The sequence below is a fragment of the Mustela putorius genome, unplaced genomic scaffold, assembly GCF_011764305.1.
Source record: "Mustela putorius furo isolate JIRA1106 unplaced genomic scaffold, ASM1176430v1.1 tig00000129_pilon_pilon_pilon, whole genome shotgun sequence".
Lineage (NCBI taxonomy): Eukaryota > Metazoa > Chordata > Mammalia > Carnivora > Mustelidae > Mustela > Mustela putorius.
In genome coordinates, this window is record NW_025421290.1 from 5415002 (window position 1) to 5434087 (window position 19086).

At 39.1% G+C, this 19086-nt stretch overlaps 1 protein-coding gene across 1 annotated transcript in view; it reads right to left on the bottom strand.

The window, feature by feature from the left end:
* Positions 1-87: 87 nt before the first annotated feature.
* The window catches only part of L2HGDH (L-2-hydroxyglutarate dehydrogenase), a 38945-nt gene continuing 19946 nt past the window's right edge, over positions 88-19086 (bottom strand). The window contains exons 7-10 of the mRNA XM_004738746.3: positions 12171-12338; positions 11084-11241; positions 9663-9794; positions 88-490 (exon numbers count right to left, since the gene is read on the bottom strand). Coding sequence (XP_004738803.1) covers positions 295-490; positions 9663-9794; positions 11084-11241; positions 12171-12338 — 654 coding nt within the window. The 3' untranslated portion in view covers positions 88-294. The remainder of the gene's footprint in view (positions 491-9662; positions 9795-11083; positions 11242-12170; positions 12339-19086) is intronic.

Consider the following 19086-nt stretch of genomic DNA (forward strand, 5'->3'; position numbering starts at 1 on the left):
CATCATTCCCAGAAATTCTAGAAAGTCAAATCTCTAGATCATGGTTGGTAAGGACAGGTCAATAACAAAGGGATTCAGGACAGATACAACTGTACCTTGCTTCTTTATTCACAAAATGAAAGAGGATGGACTTTAAAAATTATTATTTCTGTATTACAGCATTCTAACAATTCAGTTGTTAAGATACCTAAAAAGGAGATTTTCAAATCATTTTCCTTAAATTAAAGGATGCAATTAGTATATTCTTGTTGCTGAATATGGAAATTAAAATGTATACCTAGCTCCTTACATTATTTACAATTTAAATCTTTGTTGCACTTCATCTGCAATCATTCCAGAAATTGCAAGAGAAGAAGTAGCTGCAGGGGAGGGTGCATTTCTCACATGAAGAATGTGATTTCCAATATCTCCAACTCCTCCATCAAATACAAAATCCTCTACCAGATTTCCATCTCTATCCAGGGCTTGGGCTCTTACTCCAGCTGGACCTCTGCAAAACCAAGAGTGATAGTCAACTGTCTGGAAGAGATAGGACACTTTACAAAACAGTGGTTTCAAAGTATTCTTAAATCAATAAAGTCTTTATTTTTCTAAATGCACAATTACACAGAAACCCAATAGGTTTGTGTTGAGCCAAAGGCTATTAGTTTGTAGCCTGTCAAATATATCCTTAGCCTAGAGTACGTTACGTGTTACATGCCTGTCACATAACAGTGTCAATAAATGCTTACCAAAGAATACACAAATATTTACTTATAAATATTTGTTTTTCCCCAAAGTAGCAGATAAATCCACAATTAGAGCAGATAAATCCACAATTAGAACTGATGAATTAATTTGGGTTTATAAGATGAATTTATTATAAAATCAGTCAATGGGAATAAATAAATCTCTTCTAATATAAAACAATAAAAATAGGAGTTATGTATGTCAGTTGCATTCCTAAATATCCACTACAGAATTTGATTTATTTTTGCATTTTTTTAAAAGATTTTATTTATTTATTTGACAGAGAGATCACAAGTAGGCAGAGAGGCAGGCAGAGAGAGGGAGAAAAGCAGACTCCCTGCTGAGCAGAGAGCCCGATGCGGGACTCCATCCCAGGACCCTGAGATCATGACCTGAGCTGAAGGCAGAGGCTTAACCCACTGAGCCACCCAGGTGCCCTGCATTTTGTTTTGATTGTAAATTAAAATTGATGGAGAGCAGTATCTGCAAATGCCAGCAAGTTATTTTTTGTAGTTTGTTTTTATTTTCAACAGTTTAGCCTTCCCTATCAGGTTAGCCTTCGATTAAATGAGACGATAGGATGGGGCGCCTGGGTGGCTCAGTGGGTTGAAGCCTCTGCCTCCAGCTCAGGTCATGGTCCCGGGTTCCTGGGATCAAGCCCCATGTCAGGCTCTCTGCTCCGTGTCGAGCCTGCTTCCCCCCCAACCCCGACCCCTGCCTGTCTCTCTGCCTACTTGTGATCTCTGTCTGTCAAATAAATAAATAATCTTAAAAAAGAGAGAGAGAGATGATAGGAAAAGCAAAAAATGAATTAACTTGGCAGCATGTTAATATGGTAAGAGCCCTTACGACTGAAAGTTCTGCTTTGTAACACTTGAGTTCCTAAATTAGTTTTTTTAAAGATAGTTAAAACTAACAGATGAAATCCGAAAAAAAATATTTGTGAATCCAAAAGTACCTCCCTTATACAAGACTAAGCAAGGTTGTGTCATATATTGGATTCGTGTGCAATGCAGTGGCCAAGAACACCCAGTTCCTAAGGGTAAGACCTAAGGCAAGCCTGCCCATCATGGAATTAACTGGCCGCAGGTTGCCCGAGGCCTTCAATCTGTTACAAATGAGCGAGCTAGACACCACTGTGGGGCTTTATGAGTCCTGAATTCTTACTGGGTTGCTGAAGATTCCATGTACAAATTCTCTGAGGTTATGCTCATTGATCCACTCCATAAAGCTATCAGAAGAAACTCTGACACCCAGCAGATCACCACACCACAAGCACAGGGAGATGTGAGAGCTGATATTTGCAGGCCGCCAGAGCCAAGAGCTCCGGCCTTGAAAGGGTCATAAGTTCCAGCACACTATTAGAGGGTCTTGCTGTGTAGAATGGACAAGACGTGATACTCTCCAGCTCCACCATTACTGCTAATAATATCTGTAAAATTCTTACCTAATAAACAGTTAGGACAGTTATGTCCCTTAAAGTGTTCTTTGTCTGTTAAAATGAGTTGTCTGCAGATTGTTTCATGAATGCGCTGGCAAAATTATGAAAGTTGAAGTACAATAATGTTTGAAGACTATTAAGTGATGGTGTATTTTGTTTCTAATAAACACTTTTGTCTTTGCTTTATCTTATTAGGGAGTTTATAGGCCAGTGTTTAAAATGCTCTTTGGGGGCACCTGGGTGGATCAGTGGGTTAAGCCGCTGCCTTCAGCTCAGGTCGTGATCTCAGGGTCCTGGGACTGAGTCCCGTGTCAGGCTCTCTGCTCAGCGGGGAGCCTGCTTCCCTCTCTCTCTCTCTCTCTGCCTGCCTCTCTGTCTATTTGTGATCTCTGTCTGTCAAATAAATAAATAAAATCTTTTAAATAAATAAATAAAATGCTGTTTGGTTTAAGAGGTATAAAATAAATTCTGTAAAAGTGGAATGCAGAAGCTAGCCATGTCATTTGTTGGTGCATATAATGAAACCTACTCTTTGCTGGGGTGATGTAATGCTCTGCTGGTTTAGTCTCAAATGGCTGTTTTTAGAGGTCTGGTAAGAACAAGCTTTTTAAATTGGATTTTGCTTGGGAATGTGAAGAACATCCTAATCTTTTATCATGATCATATACAGAATAATAAAGCTAACCAGAGCCCACATTTTGAGGTTGAATCCACCATTCTACTTATATAATGGCTGCTTCTAAAAGAATAGTTTAAAAGAATGCCACCATTTTTAGGAGAATTGAATAAAGCTGTTGTAAGAGGGTTCTCTTACAAACGAAAATAAATCCTGCTTAACCTAAAAACAACAACAAAAAATTACCTCCCTTGGAACTGTTCAGAAAACGGAGTTAGAAAATAGCTGTCTTAGGGGGTGCCTGGCTGGCTAAGTTGGAAAAGCAGGCAACTCTTGATCCTGAGGTTGTGAGTTCAAGCCCCATGTTAGGCATAGAGCTTACTTAAAATAATAATTAAAAGGAAGAAAGAAAGAAAACAGCTGCCTCAAACACACCATAAAGACTCAAGAAATCAGGCAAAAACATTAAACATTTGGGATTCTGGGCCAATGAAGATTAAGTACTTAGGAAGACAGAACACTAGAAGAGCACTGCCTTCTAATGATATTAAGATAATGATCATAATAACTAATAACTATTATTTACTAAGTGCTTTCCCTGTACTAGGAATGCTAATTCTCACAACAACTATAAGAGGCTGATACCATTTATATTTAACAGCAAAGAAGCACAGATTAAATAACTTACCTGAAGTTACACCGCTATAACTGTTCCTTTGTAGAGAGGTAAATAAGAAGTACAACAAGAATATAAGGTTCTACAATAAGGATATATAATCTGCCCTCTGGAAGCTTGCAGGGAACCTGGGCAGGGGGGTTTTGGGGTATAAGGATTTCCAAGGAAGAATCAGATACAACACTTAGAACACAAAAAGAACCAGATTGAAGCTAACATTTCTTTGGGTAAGGACATAGATCAGCTGATACACTGTGTTATCAGCCAGCACATGCTCCATTTTATACATTCTGTACTTGTAGCTTATCTCAGCTCATCCAAGCAGCACTTCTCTCCTATTTTCCTGAACAATGCTGCTGTTGCTCTTAAGAGCATCTCTGGGAGTTTTCTTGTCCTGCTCCTTTTATCTGGCATAAAGCCAACACGTAGGGGACACACAGTGGCAAGACTAGTCCTTTATGTTGAATGATCAAAATAAAAACTTCCCTCTCTTACAGAGATTTAGTTAGTACATTCCCTTGACTTCCCCTTCTAAGCAAATACAATACTGATTAACTGCAATTACAAATATGTCTATACTTAATTTACTTCTCTTACAAACAACAATTATTTTCTCAGCGTCCCCTCCAGCCCAAGTGTTCAAAGTGTAATCCAAAGTGTAAAAAACAATATGCAATATTGTTTTTCTAAGGATCTCTCTTGAGCTCAAACTAAAGTTAACTATTTAACAGGAAATATTTAAACTACAAAACTCTTTGTGTTGCCTCTTCAGCACTTAAAGCAACTTCAGGGTTTTTCTTTGCATGATTACATATAGGCATTCCCCAACAGAACACCTCCTCTTGACATGAGCATTATAACGTGAAATTTCAGGTAAAATAAACCATGAATTTCCTAAGGGCCAACATCTTATACACCACCCCTACTTTATCCTCATGTCTAGATTTGTGCCTTGTACATACTAAGTACTCAATAAGACTAGAAACTTTGTTTTTTCACTTCTAATTTTTTTTTTTAAGATTTATGTATTTATTTGATAGAGAAAGACAGCGAGAGAAAGAACACAAGCAGGAGAAGCAGCCTTCCTGCTGAGAAGGGAGCCTGACATGGGACTCAATCCCAGGACCCTGGGATCATGACCTGAGCTGAAGGCAGATGCTTAATGACTGAGCCATCCAGGTGCCCCAACTTCTATTTTTTTTTTAAGCAGGCAAACTATACCCAGTGTGGAGCCCCATGTGGGGCCAGAACCCAGAACCTTGATCCTAAGATCAAGACCTGAGCTGATATCAAAAGTTGGACACTTAACTGATTAAGCCACCCAGATACTCCTCAACTTCTAATTCTTTAAAATTTTATTTTAATAGCTGAAAGAAAAGCTAGTGTATTTAATATTTGTGAATTCAGCTACATTGGGCAGTTTAGTGCTATCTATAGCCATGTATTTTGCTATATTTACAGCTAAATTTAATTAGCCATGTATTTTGCTATATTTACAGATAAATTTAATGGGAATGTAAACTCTAAACCCTTAAATATGTCTAGAAACAAAAGGCATTCCTTCATCTAAAGAGTGCTGTCTTTATTGCTTTACTGTTCTGTGGCAGGCATTATCCTGTGAGCTGGAAAAGAGCTATGAAAGGCTACAATTGACATCTTTGACCAGTTCCAAACAGGACAATTAAGTATTTTATAAAACTCACCATGGGATCTACTGTTAATCTAAAAATAGAAGTTCACATGAGCATATTGTATGGGGAAAGTAAACTACTCCACCTTAATTTCCAAACATGAAGGAGGGATATTTTTGTTACTCATCCTCACCCTAAATGGACTGACAGGAGAACATGGTTTTTCTATGCCCAGTTTCTGAATTTTGTTGAGAACTTGACTTGGGGATTAGAACTTTCTGAGCTTTTGTATATATTTTCTGAGGGCTTGAATAACACAAGCATTCTGTAATGGGAGCTGTAGAGTCCTATACATATTCAATCAAGTATTTTAATTGTGTTATTCAAATCTTCTAATGTTTTACCTGCTTGATCTATCTTCTATCAACAAATGGGTCTTAAAATCACCACAACTGTGGATTGGTTGATTTCTGATTGCAGTTATGTCCACTTTTGTTCTACTTCATATCTCTGTTATTATATGCAACAAGTTTATAGTGACCTTCTTTATCGCTAATAATTTTTGCCTTAAAGTGTATTTTATCTAAAATGACTAGTACTCATCTTTCTTCTTCTTCTTCTTCTTTCTTTTTTTTCCTTTCTAAGATTTTATTTATTGGGACACTTGGGTGGCTCAGTTGATTAAATATCTGCCTTTGGCTCAGGTCATGATCCTAGGGTCCGGGGATTAACCCTCATCTGGGTCCTTGCTCAGTGGGGAGGCTGCTTCTCCCTCTGCCTGCTGCTCCTCCTGCTTGTACTCTCTCTCTCTGACAAATAAATCTTTTTTTTAAAAAAAGACTTCCTGAGATCATGACCTGATCCAAAACCAAGAGCTGGACACTCAACCAGCTGAGCCACCCAGGTGTCCCTACTGATCTTTCTTCTAATAAGCAATCTGCCTAGCAGATATGTGCCTAGCACATAGATGAAATTTTTTAATTCAACATGACAATTTCTCTCTTAACTACTAAGTATACCTAAATTTATTGTAATCACTGATGATTTCTGCCATATTATTTTATGTTATTTAACCTGATTTTTCTGGCATTCACAACCACATGAATTTCAAGGGATTTTTATATTTTCTCCGGACTCTTGAGTATTTTGCAGTGTGAGGGTTGCCAAATTCTCTAGACTAGTTGCTCTTAACCAAGGGAGATTTTGCCCCCTAGAGGACGTTTTGCAATGTCTGGAGACATTTTTGGTTGTAACTAGTGCTGGCATTTAGTAGGTAAAGTCCAGAGACACTGCTAAATATTCCATAATGAACTGGACAATCTCCCACAACAAAGAATTATTTGGACCAAAATTTCAATACTGCCAAGATTGGGAAGCCTTGATCTAGATGACCTTAATTGTAGGAATGTCTGGCTTTCACCTTTGCCTTTCACAATGACATACATAGTCTCTAACTATCACTCACCATGAAAACATCTTGCCTGAAAATTTACTCTAAAATTCCCCCAAATAATTCATTTTTTTTAAATGAAATGTGGGAAAAAGAGGGGATCCTGGCATATGTGTCTTCATCTTTTCCACTCTTAAAGTACTAACAGATAAAAACAGTTAGTTTACCATGTCAAAATTAATCACAGAAAAAAATGAAAGGACTTCAGAGCTAAAATTAAGAACCTGAGAAACTATCACTTAACAATGAGAAATTTATATACCTAGGGGAGCCTGAGTGACTCATTCGGTTAAGTGTCTGTCTTTGGCTCAGGTCATGGTCTCAAGGTGCTGGGATCGAGCCCCGTGTCAGGCTCCCTGCTTGGCAAGGAGCCTGCTTCTCCCTCTCCCTCTGCCTCCACCCCCTGCTTGTGCTCTCTCTCTGTATTGCTCTCAAATAATTTTTTTTTAAAGTAGAAATTTATATACCTAGTACATGTATTTGACAGATTATAACTTTACATTCTAATCCAATGTTCATCAGTAAATTATTGCCCCAAAAGTTCTGGCTAAGCAGTAGGAAGTCAAGCTGGATGCCCTTCAGTGGCAATTTAAGGATACACTCTTAACCTAAATATCCTACTGACAGTGTAGCTTTAGTTCTTTTGACTATCTAAAACTGCTTAATATGCTTCTCCTCAAAATTAATGATAGAACACTTATGGTTTTACTGCATTGAGCTGCAAGACAGGCAGGACTTGATTTTCAAAATGTAGGAAAGTCAACTGATCTTATTTTATTATTATTTAACATTGCAGGCATATAACAAGGTACAGAGAATAACATAATAAACACCTATTTTTTTTCTTTCTTTCTCTTTTTCTTTTTTACCAAACAGCTTAAGAAATAAAGCTCATAAGGGGTGCCTGGGTGGCTCAATGGGTTAAAGCCTCTGCCTTCGGCTCAGGTCATGGTCCCAGGGTCCTGGGATCGAGCTCCGCATCCGGCTGTCTGCTTGGCAGGGAGCCTGCTTCCTCCTCTCTCTGCCTGCCTCTCTGCCTACTTGTGGTCTCTGTCTGTTAAATAAATAAATAAAATATTTTTTTAAAAAATTAAAAAGAAAGAAAGCAAGCTCATAGATATGACAGAAGCCACTTATGGAACTCTGATCCCATCCCCTTCTCTCCCCAAAGGTAACCACTCTCTCGAATTAGATGCTTATTACTTCCATGCTTGTTACTATTTTCACATAAACAATATAAGCCATAAACTATATATGGTATTGTTCAAACTGATATAAATGATATCAAACATATTTTCTATAAATTCCTTTTTGCTACTGATAATTTCCTTCTTTTAATAGCTACAGGAATCAAGAGAAGGAGTGTATGGAATCGCTGAATGTGTCCAGCTTCTCTGTCTCCAAAGAAAAATCCTCTGATCAGGTTGAACTTATCCCTAAATGTACCTGTCTACAGAGCTGTGTGCCCTTTTCTACTACATGCTAATGAATCTGGAAAATGAAATTCACATTCTTACATCCAGATACAGGAATACTCACCAAAACCCAATTCTACAACATAAAATCCACTGGTCTAAAGAGTTTTCCCCAGGCGTCTATGAAAGGGTGGTAATAGAATATGGGTAGTGAATTCACTGCAACTGTTCATATACAGAATTCACTATGTCCACCTATTGTGGACCTTTTTGTTTTTGTTTTTTAATTTTATTTATTTATTTGAGAGACAGAGAGAGAGTTAAGGAAATGAGTGGGAGGAGGGGCAGATGGAGAAGCAGACTCACTGCTGAGAAGAAAGCACAATACAGGACTCAATCCCAGGACCCTGTGAGCGTGACCTGAGCTGAAGGTAGATGTTTAACCAACTAAGCTACCCAGATACCCCACCTATTGTGTTTTTTAAGGAATATTAATAGCAGTAAAAGAGACCAGATTTGACCACTCTATTTTCAGATATAAAACAGAAGAAGACTGCTAAAGCAGACCACTGAAAACACACAAGCCTTTATTTATAGGTGAGTGAAAGAAAAGAAAGCCTAGATCTTTTTATCCCTTCAATTTCAGGAGGTGAGTAGAAGGAGTGAGAGAGATATGAGTAAAAACATTAGCTGGGTTTTAATAGTTCTTCTAAGGATTCAAAGAGGCTGGTCTGAGAATGATACCTTAAGAGTCAGATTTAGACCATGACGCTCAACTCCCCTAGGGGAGACAGCTGACATGATTACTGCTCTCTTTCCAGGCAAGTTCAGCAGCTGTTATTGAGAAGACAGACACTCAGTGCCCCAGAGATTCATGGAGGGATGGATTCATGGACGGAGAGTACTTCAAAGTACATTGCTGATTAGGCCTAACAATAGCTTGGTCAGGGAAAATGATGAACACCCTAAAATATCACCAAACAGAAAAAGAAAATACGCTTGGGTGGTATTTAGGACAATGTACAGCTTAAGTCCAGAAAGCCTTTTATCCTTGAGAAAAAAAGTTATCCTTCCTTCTTGAGTTATTCTTCCTTGTCCACACACCCCTGCAGTACTAGGACTCAGATTGGCTGTTACCACACTACTTCCCACTTCTGGCCTGCAAGTACAATTCCTGAGTGGAGCAGGATCCAAGAAAAAACAAAAAAGGGAGAAAGGAAGACATCACGTATAGAAGTATGTCTAAAAGGTTGTAAAAAGCAATCAAAATGTAATATTTTCTGTGTTTCTTACCTAGGTAACATGATGATCAGTGATCTTACACAGAATTAAAACCAAAAGGCTTTGCAATGACAAGAGTGAGTAGCCAGGGAGATTAAAAAATTTCAGGCAAGATGTTTTTATCATGAGTAACAGCTAGACATGAAGGTTAAGGTGGCATCACAATACAGCTGCGGTGGACAGTTCAGTATAATGCTGTAAGTTGGTCAGAAAACTGTAAACGCGCGTAGCTCAGGCACTAAGGGCCAGGATACAGCATGGCCAGATGCCTGCACTGCAACAACTCAACAGCTTGCTGGAAAAGAGAGGGCACACGTGGGCACGCGGACTCTGCAAGGGTGCTTATGAGTCACCAAGTCAGAACCACCTCCCAAGGTCACCTTGGTCATGACCACATTTGCAATCCTTACAGCTTTTCCTTACCTCAGTATATCACTGGTAGTAATTTCAGGGATAAACTTTTGAAGGTGCTTCACTGTTGCACTGAGAAAACAGGCTTTATACATTTCATTGACTCCATAGGAAAAATTCTGGAACACCAATTTAATCAAGCCACTGAAAGAAAAAAATTTTATGGGAGAAAGGAATTCTTTATTACTATGAAACATCTTTACAACTATGAGATTTGGGGAGGTGGCATCACAAAAATATAGGCAAAATCAGAAAAAAAAAAACCCATGTATTAAAAGTAAATCAACTTTTGATTTACTTGAAGAAGGAAACTTCATCAAAGGAATACCTTCCAAACTTAAATTCCTAGGAATGGTTTCAAACTGGAATTCTATAATATCTGCCAACATCAAGGTTTTCTAATGCAAATGTTACACGCTTTCAAAATCACACCTAAAAGGCATTAACAGATCTTTAAGTCAGAGTCATAAAGCAAATGGAGTACCTACTTTTCTTTAGTCAGCCAGAGGTAAGATACTCCAGGTCCTCAAGCAGGACTCTACGGAGCCTGTGTGTACATATATGTGTTTTTATAAGCACACATGCTAGGAAGCCCCATCCTAAAATCTCTGTTTCAGAATCAGTGAAGGGTGAAACTCAAGTACAGCTTAACAAGCTTTCTAATGATTTTGATGTGAAAACCTCTAGAGTGCAACACTCTTAAAAGGACCAAACAAAATACCTCACTGAGTTATTTCTTACAATAATAAAGAATCTGCTATCTAGGTCAACACAATTTATTGTTAGTTTTCCATGAAAGGAAACAACTTTGTTATCAGCAATTTCTCCAGTGGTTTTCAAAATAATGGTGACTGACTTGAAATGATCTTATCAAAGTAAGCCACCTACTGATTTTGAAAGAAACTTTTTTTTTTCAAACTCAACTAGAAGATTAGCCAAACAAGATTTGGATTGTCAGATATGTGTTTGTCTCTTGATCTTGTTCTTTCTGAACAAGACACTACCCTGGCTCATGAGAATTTTCTTTTTTCTTTCTGTTTCTCTTTTTTAAAAGATCTTATCGACAGATCGAGACAGACAGATCAAGAGCCAGAGAGCACAAGCGGAGGGAATGGCAGAGGGAAAGGAAGAAGCAGGCTCATCCCTGAGCAGGGAACATGACAAGGCTCGACCCCAGGTCCCTGAGATCATGGGATCATGATCTGATCTGAAGGCAAATGCTTAACCATTTGAGCCACCCAGGTGCCCCCGAAATTTCATGAAGTAGTTAAACCTTGTGTTTATTCCACAAAGCTCTTAATCTGGATTAATAAAAAAATCAATATACAATCACAAATATGAGGATTTACACAATGGAATATCAAGAAAGATAAAATTTCCCACATTAAAAATATAAGCATATAAAATATTTTTTGTCATGTAAATAAAGTTACCTCTTGATAATTACATCCATAACATCTCTGGCACTGAAGTCAAAGGGTTTATAGCCTTCTCGTTTAAAGGCAAGAACCGCATTGGGCCCTAGCCAAATAGTGCCGTCCATCCTAGGTGTGAAGTGAACTCCTAGGAAAGGAAACCGGCTATCTGGGACCTATGGATTTAATATGTCAAAGAGTTATCATTTCATATTACATTCTATTATACATGCAAGCACTAATCTGATAATATAAAACACTTTCTTCTGATGTATTTTAGTTGCATTACTTTTGATCTGTTACTCAGATATTCCTTCCTATATTTACATGCTTCTGCCTAGAAATGTCACACAGGAAACAGTGATGCTATTGACATCAATATACACTGTCCCATGTGTTCCTCTTTCTGGATTAAAAAAAAGAGAGAGAGAGAACTGTCCTAGGTCAGGTTATGCCCCGCTCCCCAGCCCCTCAGCCACAATCTATGTGGCTGGCAAGTAAAATCAGAGCTACCAGTAAAAAAAAACACTCATTTATAGTATAGGCTTTTAGAAAGTGGAAATGCATTAGATTGAAGCAGATGAAATGTATGTTTTGGCACCATCAAAAAACATTAAATAGCTCAATAGCAGCAATTTCATCTGGTTCAACTTAGTAGTTTCAGAGAGAAGAATAAATTCTTCACATAAATCGCTCTGGCTATATACCATGAAACTACAGAGCGGCCACATCTCCTTTTCTGCACCTATCAGTACGGAATTGAGAAAATCAGCTGGGTATCTGGGCATGCTGTAAAGGAAAGTTCTCTTATGAGTGCTCCTTCCACCAGAGAGGGGGAAGAATTGGGTTCTTTCTTGATAGTCCCTTCCATAATACACTCTGCTTTCTAGACAGGCACTTGTAGGCACTTAATTACAATTTTATAACCATGATTTCAGAATAAAGATTTAGGGATTTAATGACAAGAGAAATAGGTAAAATGCTTTTCCAAAAAGCACTTCAAGACAACCCTTAACTTCTGACCCAAGTATAAGTTTTTGTTTCATTCCCTTTTTGCCCACAACCATATGGGGAAGGGTGAGGAGGCAGAAGCATCATTACCTACCGGATAAATATTTCCTTTTACAAGATAGCATTTTTCTGGCTTCAAGAGCAGGTAATCTCCCCGGAATGGTACAATTTGAGGATCAGGATTACAACCACTCAACTCTGAAATACGGTCCGAGTAAAGTCCTGCACATGTCACAACATACTGACACTGAACTTCCTCTCCCTAGTGCAAAAGAAAATAAAGTAGGAAGTAGAGAAAATAGAAAAATAGAAAATAGAGTAGGAAGTAGAGAGGAGAATAGGTCAAGGGGGGAAAAGAGATGATAGGAAAGATAGGGTATAAAAATTGACTTTTTTTCTTTTTATTTCTTTTAAAAGAGGGAATTAAGTACAAGTATCAGCAAAATAAGTTCTTCTGCATTTAGATAGCAGCTAGAAACTTATGGTACTAGCACATAAGAAGATATCACCTTGAATTTTTTATTTAGAGGTAAAATCATTGAGCTTGTGAGGATACTTAAGTTAGACAAACACACACCCCTATTTTACTAAGACCTACCATGAAATGTAACTATTGTAAAAAGAAGCAAACTTCATTTAAATGGATGGCTCCCACCAATATGGCCTTGTCTGTATTTCAGATTTCTCATCTTATCTATGAGTAACTGCTCTCTTACTCTCAGATTGCTTCACACTCAATAACCTTGCTCAATTCCAACCCACCAACGAATTTCTCTTTCCTGATCAATATATACTTTGCAAACTGAGGCTAGTTTTGAAATCTCATCCTTTCAATTCACCTTACTGAGAACACACACTATAGTTAAGGAGATTACTAATCTTAGGCTGCTATAATTTCCCATAAATTTTATTTTGTGATCGTCTGCATATTTGTTGCTCTACTCTGCCAGCATTAGCCAATTTGTCACCCTATTTCTTAAATGAATTCATTTAACCCCAATTCCCTACCACATTTTAATTCCCACCTCTTTAATTCTTAGAGAATAAACAATTAGCACCTCCTTGCTCTAGGTAATTTCTTGTACCCAGACTTCTTTCTCAGAAAACCTGTTTCTGGAGCCTCAGAGTTACCTGTCTTGACAGTTTTTCCTTCCAGCTCTTACTGATTCAGACTTATTCTATCTTTACATCACATTTTGCCTAGCTAGCTACAAAGGTAAGCCTCTTTTCAAGTTCTACAACTCACACTTCTGAAAAAGTCAAATGAAACTTTTTCATAGAGAATTCAAATTAGCTAGGCTAACCCATGACAGTTTTAGGACCCTTGAAGTCAAAAGCGATATATCAACAGAAACAAAAAAATGCTTTCTTCTAAATAGGTTAATATCTTTCCTGTTCATCTAGAGGTATACCGGAAGTACAAGAAATATTTTTATGTGATATAAATCTACTAGTTCCTACTTGAAAGGTCAGCAGTTCTTTTGTTCTTGGAACATAAAACGTAAATAAGACTTATGATAAATGCAAAGATAATAGAATTTGTAGAATGCAACAACCTACAAGTTCTCTTTTAAAAATCAGGGAACAGGGTGCCTGGGTGGCTTAGTTAGTTAAGCGACTGCCTTCAGCTCAGGGCATGATCCCAGAGTCCTGGCATCGAGTCCCGCATCAGGCTCTCTGCTCCATGAGGAGTCTGCTTCTCCCTCTGACCTCCTCCCTTCTCATGCTCTCTCTCAGTCTCTCTCTCAAATAAAAAAAATAAAATCTTAAAAAAAAAAAAAATCAGGGAACAGTTCCAAAGAAAGAAATGACTAAAAACTTTCATAGGTCCCTGAAATAATTTTATGCTAAACATGAAATAAGAGTTAAAATCAGTAATACTTTAATTTCACATCCCAAATCAAAATTTAGGTAAACACTGAATGATACATTTGTTCAAACAAAAATTTCTTTTAAAAAATAAACTATGCATCTCTACAGCTATTTCAGAAGTAAAACATACTTTTCACCCATATATAAAATATAAATCTTTAGTTAGCAAATCCTCCCCCGACCCCCGATTTATTTATTTATTTATTTAAGAAATCCAGGAGGTGGAGGGGCAGAGGGAAAGGGAAGAGGGAGAATCTTAAGCAGGCTCCATGCCCAGCACAGAGCCTATGCAGGGCTTGATCTCACAACCCTGAGATCATGACCTGAGCTAAAATCAAGAGTCGGACACTTAACCAACTAAGCCACCAAGGCACCCCCCAAAATTTATTCCTTTTTTAAAAAAATATTTATTTATTTGACAGAGAGAGAGAGATCACAAGTAGGCAGAGAGGCAGGCAGAGGGGAAGGCGGAAGCAGGCTCCCTTTCTGAGCAGAGAGCCTGATGCGGGGCTCGATCCCAGGACCCTGAGATCATGACCTGAGCCAAAGGCAGAGGCTTAATCCACTGAGCCACCCAGGCACCCCCCAAAATTTATTCTTTTTTTTTTTTTTTAAGATTTATTTATTTATTTGACGGAGAGAGATCACAAGTAAGCAGAGAGACAGGCAGAGAGAGAGAGAGGGGAGGAAGCAGGCTCCCCGACGAGCAGAGAGCCCAATGTGGGACTCGATCCCAGGACCCTGAGATCATGACCTGAGCCGAAGGCAGCGGCTTAACCCACTGAGCCACCCAGGCGCCCCCAAAATTTATTCTATTTTTTTTTTTTTTTTTTTTTTTTTTTTTAAAGATTTTATTTATTTATTTGACAGAGATCACAAGTAGGCAGAGAGGCAGGCAGAGAGAGAGGAGGAAGCAGGCTCCCTGCTGAGCAGAGAGCCCGATGTGGGGCTCCATCCCAGGACCCTGAGATCATGACCTGAGCTGAAAGCAGAGGCTTTAACCCACTGAGCCACCCAGGCGCCCCCCAAAATTTATTCTTAATTTAACCTCTTTTAACCTCTCACAGAAGCATAGACATTCAACTTAGTAAGTTGACTCAAATTTTTAATTATATAAAAAATGTTTGGGTGCCTGGGTGACTCAGTCGGTTAAGTGACTGCCTTCTACTCAGGTCATGATCTCGGGGTCCTGGAATCAAGTTCCACATCAGGCTCCCTGGTTAGCAGGGAGTCTGCTCTCCCCTTGCCTCCACTTCTTCCTGCTCATGATATCTCTCTCTATCTCTCTCTCTCTCAAGTAAATAAAATATTTTTAAAAATATATAAATTTAAAAATATTTAATTATATTTAACTATACTAAAGGTAAATGCCAAAGTAAAAGACAACAGCTATAGTAACTGTGGGTGAAATACATATTCACTGGTATCCCAGAGCCCCCTGCATATATTTCATCACATGATGCCATACTCTAGTGAAAATAGCCCTTCAATGAGGGCAGGAGCAAAAACACACTTTTAATCCTTCTTTGAATGGAGATCCTGGATGCTCTGTCAGTCACTTGAGCCACATGACCCAGCAGATCTGATGGTAATCAGGGTGTCTGTGGCAGACAGCAATGTTTTATGGAGACTTTGGTAGGTCCCTATAGGCAAATCACAACACAGAACTTTAGGATTTTGGAAGAAAGTTATACCATCCTCTGCAGATAACTGTCTTCCTTTTGAGAAAGTGCTTCTGGCTTTGACTAACACTTGACCACAGATCACTAAGTTACCATGTGAACAATTCATTATTAACTGTATATTGTCTGACTCACCAAGCCACAAAATTGGGTGTGTACAGCAGTACTCTGTCATCACGGGGTAGCAGAATATACAAGATCAGGGATGTACAGGTCCTGCAGGCACACATAAGTTACAGAGGGGGGTGGCTCTAATTCCCATGACCCCTGGTCCTGCTAAATTACTTCCTCCTTTTCAAGTTGCCCATGTGGCCCTATGGAAAGTTCTCTATGATCAGCTGACCAAGGAAGGAAAAATCCAGGCCTAGTTTACAAATGTTTCTGCACAACATCATTGCACTTGAAAGTGAACAGCTACAAACCAGAGCCCCACTCAGGAGTGACCTGAAGGACTGTGGTGCAGGGAAATCTTCCCAGTGGGCAGAACTTTGAACACCATACCTGTTGTTTCTCTCACCTAGAAGGAAACCTGGATAGAAGTATGGATCTATACAGTTTCATGTGCAATAACTAATCCTATGGCTGGTTGTTTAGGAAATGGAGCTCTGGAAGAAAGGTATGCAAATGGACCTCTCCAAACAGGCTCAGAGAGTAAAGATACTGGAGTTCTATGTGAATCCTCACTGAGAGTAACCATGGCAGATGAAGATTTTGATCATCAGTAGACAAGATGACCTACTCGATGGATGGTAACTAGCCTCTTTCCCCAGGCACCCCCATCCTTCCTCAATAGCTTCATGAGCTAAACAGTCATAGCAATAAGGATGGAGGTGATGCATGCAGTCAGCAACACGGACTTACTCCCCAAGGCTGATCGGCCTATAGCCACTGCTCAATGTTCAATCCACCAACAGCAGAGATCGATAGAGCCACTGAGATGGTCCCTGGACCACTTCAATCAAAAAAAAAAAAAAGCCAGCACTTAGTCCTCACTGAAAAAGATACTTGTCCTGGATATAGATCAGTCTTCCCTGACTACAGTGCTTCTGAGGAAACCATCTGTGAACCTACAGGATGACTTATTTTACAACAAATGAAGTATAACAGTAAGTTCTTTCTTGTGGAAATCACTGATCTGACCATTTTCTCCATCGTCCTTAACCTGCTAGGTGACAGAAAGCAGAATGGGTTTTTGAAGATTCAAAACAGAACTAGCTGGCTGGCAACACCTTGCAGGGCTCGGGCAATGTCTTCCAGGATACTCCATATGATTAATATACGGTGTTGCTTCACCAAGAGCCAGGATTCACAGGTTTGGAAATCAAGAGGTAGAAATGGGAGAAATGGAAACAGCTCCTTACTATTACAATAACCCACTAGTGAAATTTTTGTTTTCTGTCCCCAGAATTTTAAGCTCTGATGTTTAGAAATCTTGATTCCCAAGGGAGAAATGCTTCCATGAGAGAATAAAAAATGGTTCCATTAACCTGTAAATTGATATTGCCATACCTGACTGCTTTGGGTTCTTTGTGCCAGTGAATCAACAGGTAGAGAGGATTACTGTACTGAATGGGGAAACTGGAAATGAGTCTCAAGGAGAATTCGAGTTGCTACCATACAGAGAGCTTAGGGATGATGAAGAGAACTATGTCCTAAATATGTATCTCCTGGGGATATCTTTTAGCATTGATAGATATAAAAGTTAATGGAAACCATCACAACCCAAAATAGGCAGGGCTACTAATGACACCAACACTTCAGAAGTGAAAGTTTGAGTTATCATTCCTGAGTAATCCTCACTGTTACGGACTGAATTGTGTCCACCTCCAATAAGTGCATACGTTGAAGTCCCTGCTCCTAAGGTGACTATATTTGGAGACAGAGTCTTGGGGGTAGTTAAGATTATATGAGGTCATCTAATCTGTCTGATAGGATTGGTGAGCTTATAAGAGTAAGATACTATAGACTGCTCTCTCTGCAAATGTGCACACAGAGAGGAGAGGCCAAGTGAGGACACAGCAAGAAGGCGATCATCTACAAGCCAACAAGAGAGATCTCACCAGAAACCAAACCGCCTTGATCTTAGACTTCTAGCCTCCAGAACTGTGAGAAAATAAATTTCTGCTCTCTAAGCAACCCAGTCTGTGTTTTACGGTAAACAAGAAGACTACCATTTCTCCATTATCTAACATGGGGCGGGCTTCTCAATCTCAGTGCCATTGACATTTGGGGCCAGATACCTCTTTGTTGTGGGGGCCTATCCCTCACATCCAGCATCCCTGGCCTCCACCCACTAAAAGACAGTAGCGTTGACCCCCTCCATCAATTATGACAACCAAAAATGTCTCCAGATATTGCTGAATATCTCCTGGGTGGCAAAATCACCTCCAGTTGAAAGTTACTGATCTAATACATTTAAATAGTGGGTAACCTTACATCTCAGTATTAAAGTTAAAGGATTTCAAAGAGGGAATGTGACTCAGCTAAAAAGAAATGAACATTACCCAAAGATGGATTGAGTAGACTTCATATCTGTTTTGGAGTTAGCATGTTTTCAGTTCTATAAAAGATAGGTGCACCTTGTAGGTGGAATCATAATTTTACTACCAACTGTATTTGGCCGTTAAATGTGGTCATAAGAGGTGTAAATGGATGCCAAGTTGAAAAGGGATGGACTGTGGGTGTCATCCTGGTTAAGCTGGGAACAACAACTGATAGAATCCCCTTCCTTGTAATGGTTCCAAGTTAAAGCTGACCAGAACAGGAATTGCATATGATTTGGCAGGCAGAAGTAAAGTCCCAGCCATTATTGTCTGAAGGTCATTTCAGTCCAATGTGGTGACAAAAACCCACTGCTAAGTGAATTATAGCCCCACATCTAACTCTGCTTCCCAACTACTGATACTACTGACTAAGTGCTGCCCTCTATCACTACTTGGTTGAGAGGCAAGAGCTCCCCAGGATGCTTCATGAGCTTCCCATGTGCAATCCCACTTTAGTAGTTGGAAACACTTGGCTTCACAGACTGGCTCGAGATGCCTCTGATCTACCAATTCGCCTTCTGAACCTGTGCTTCCCCAGATCCCTTCACAATTACGTAAGACCTATAACCCTCATTAATGACTCTACTCACATGACTGAACTCTGATCTCTCGGAGAATATATAGCAAATGCAATGCTTTTATGCCATTCAATAGCTCTTGTTTTAGACTACATGCAGATAAAGGAAAACAGTTCATTTCCCTCTGAGCACTCTTCTCTCCACCAAGTCCTCTAACTGGTAGAGAGTGAATAAGTTAATGCAGGTAAGTAGATGGAGCAATAAAATATTTATTAGTTTTGCCTTAAATACTCCAAGTGCTTATAATCCTATTCTTTGCTGGCATAATCACTTTGTGAAGACAACTCCAAGTTGAAACCCTTCTTAAAAAGCAAGATTTTAAACCGCTCTCAAAA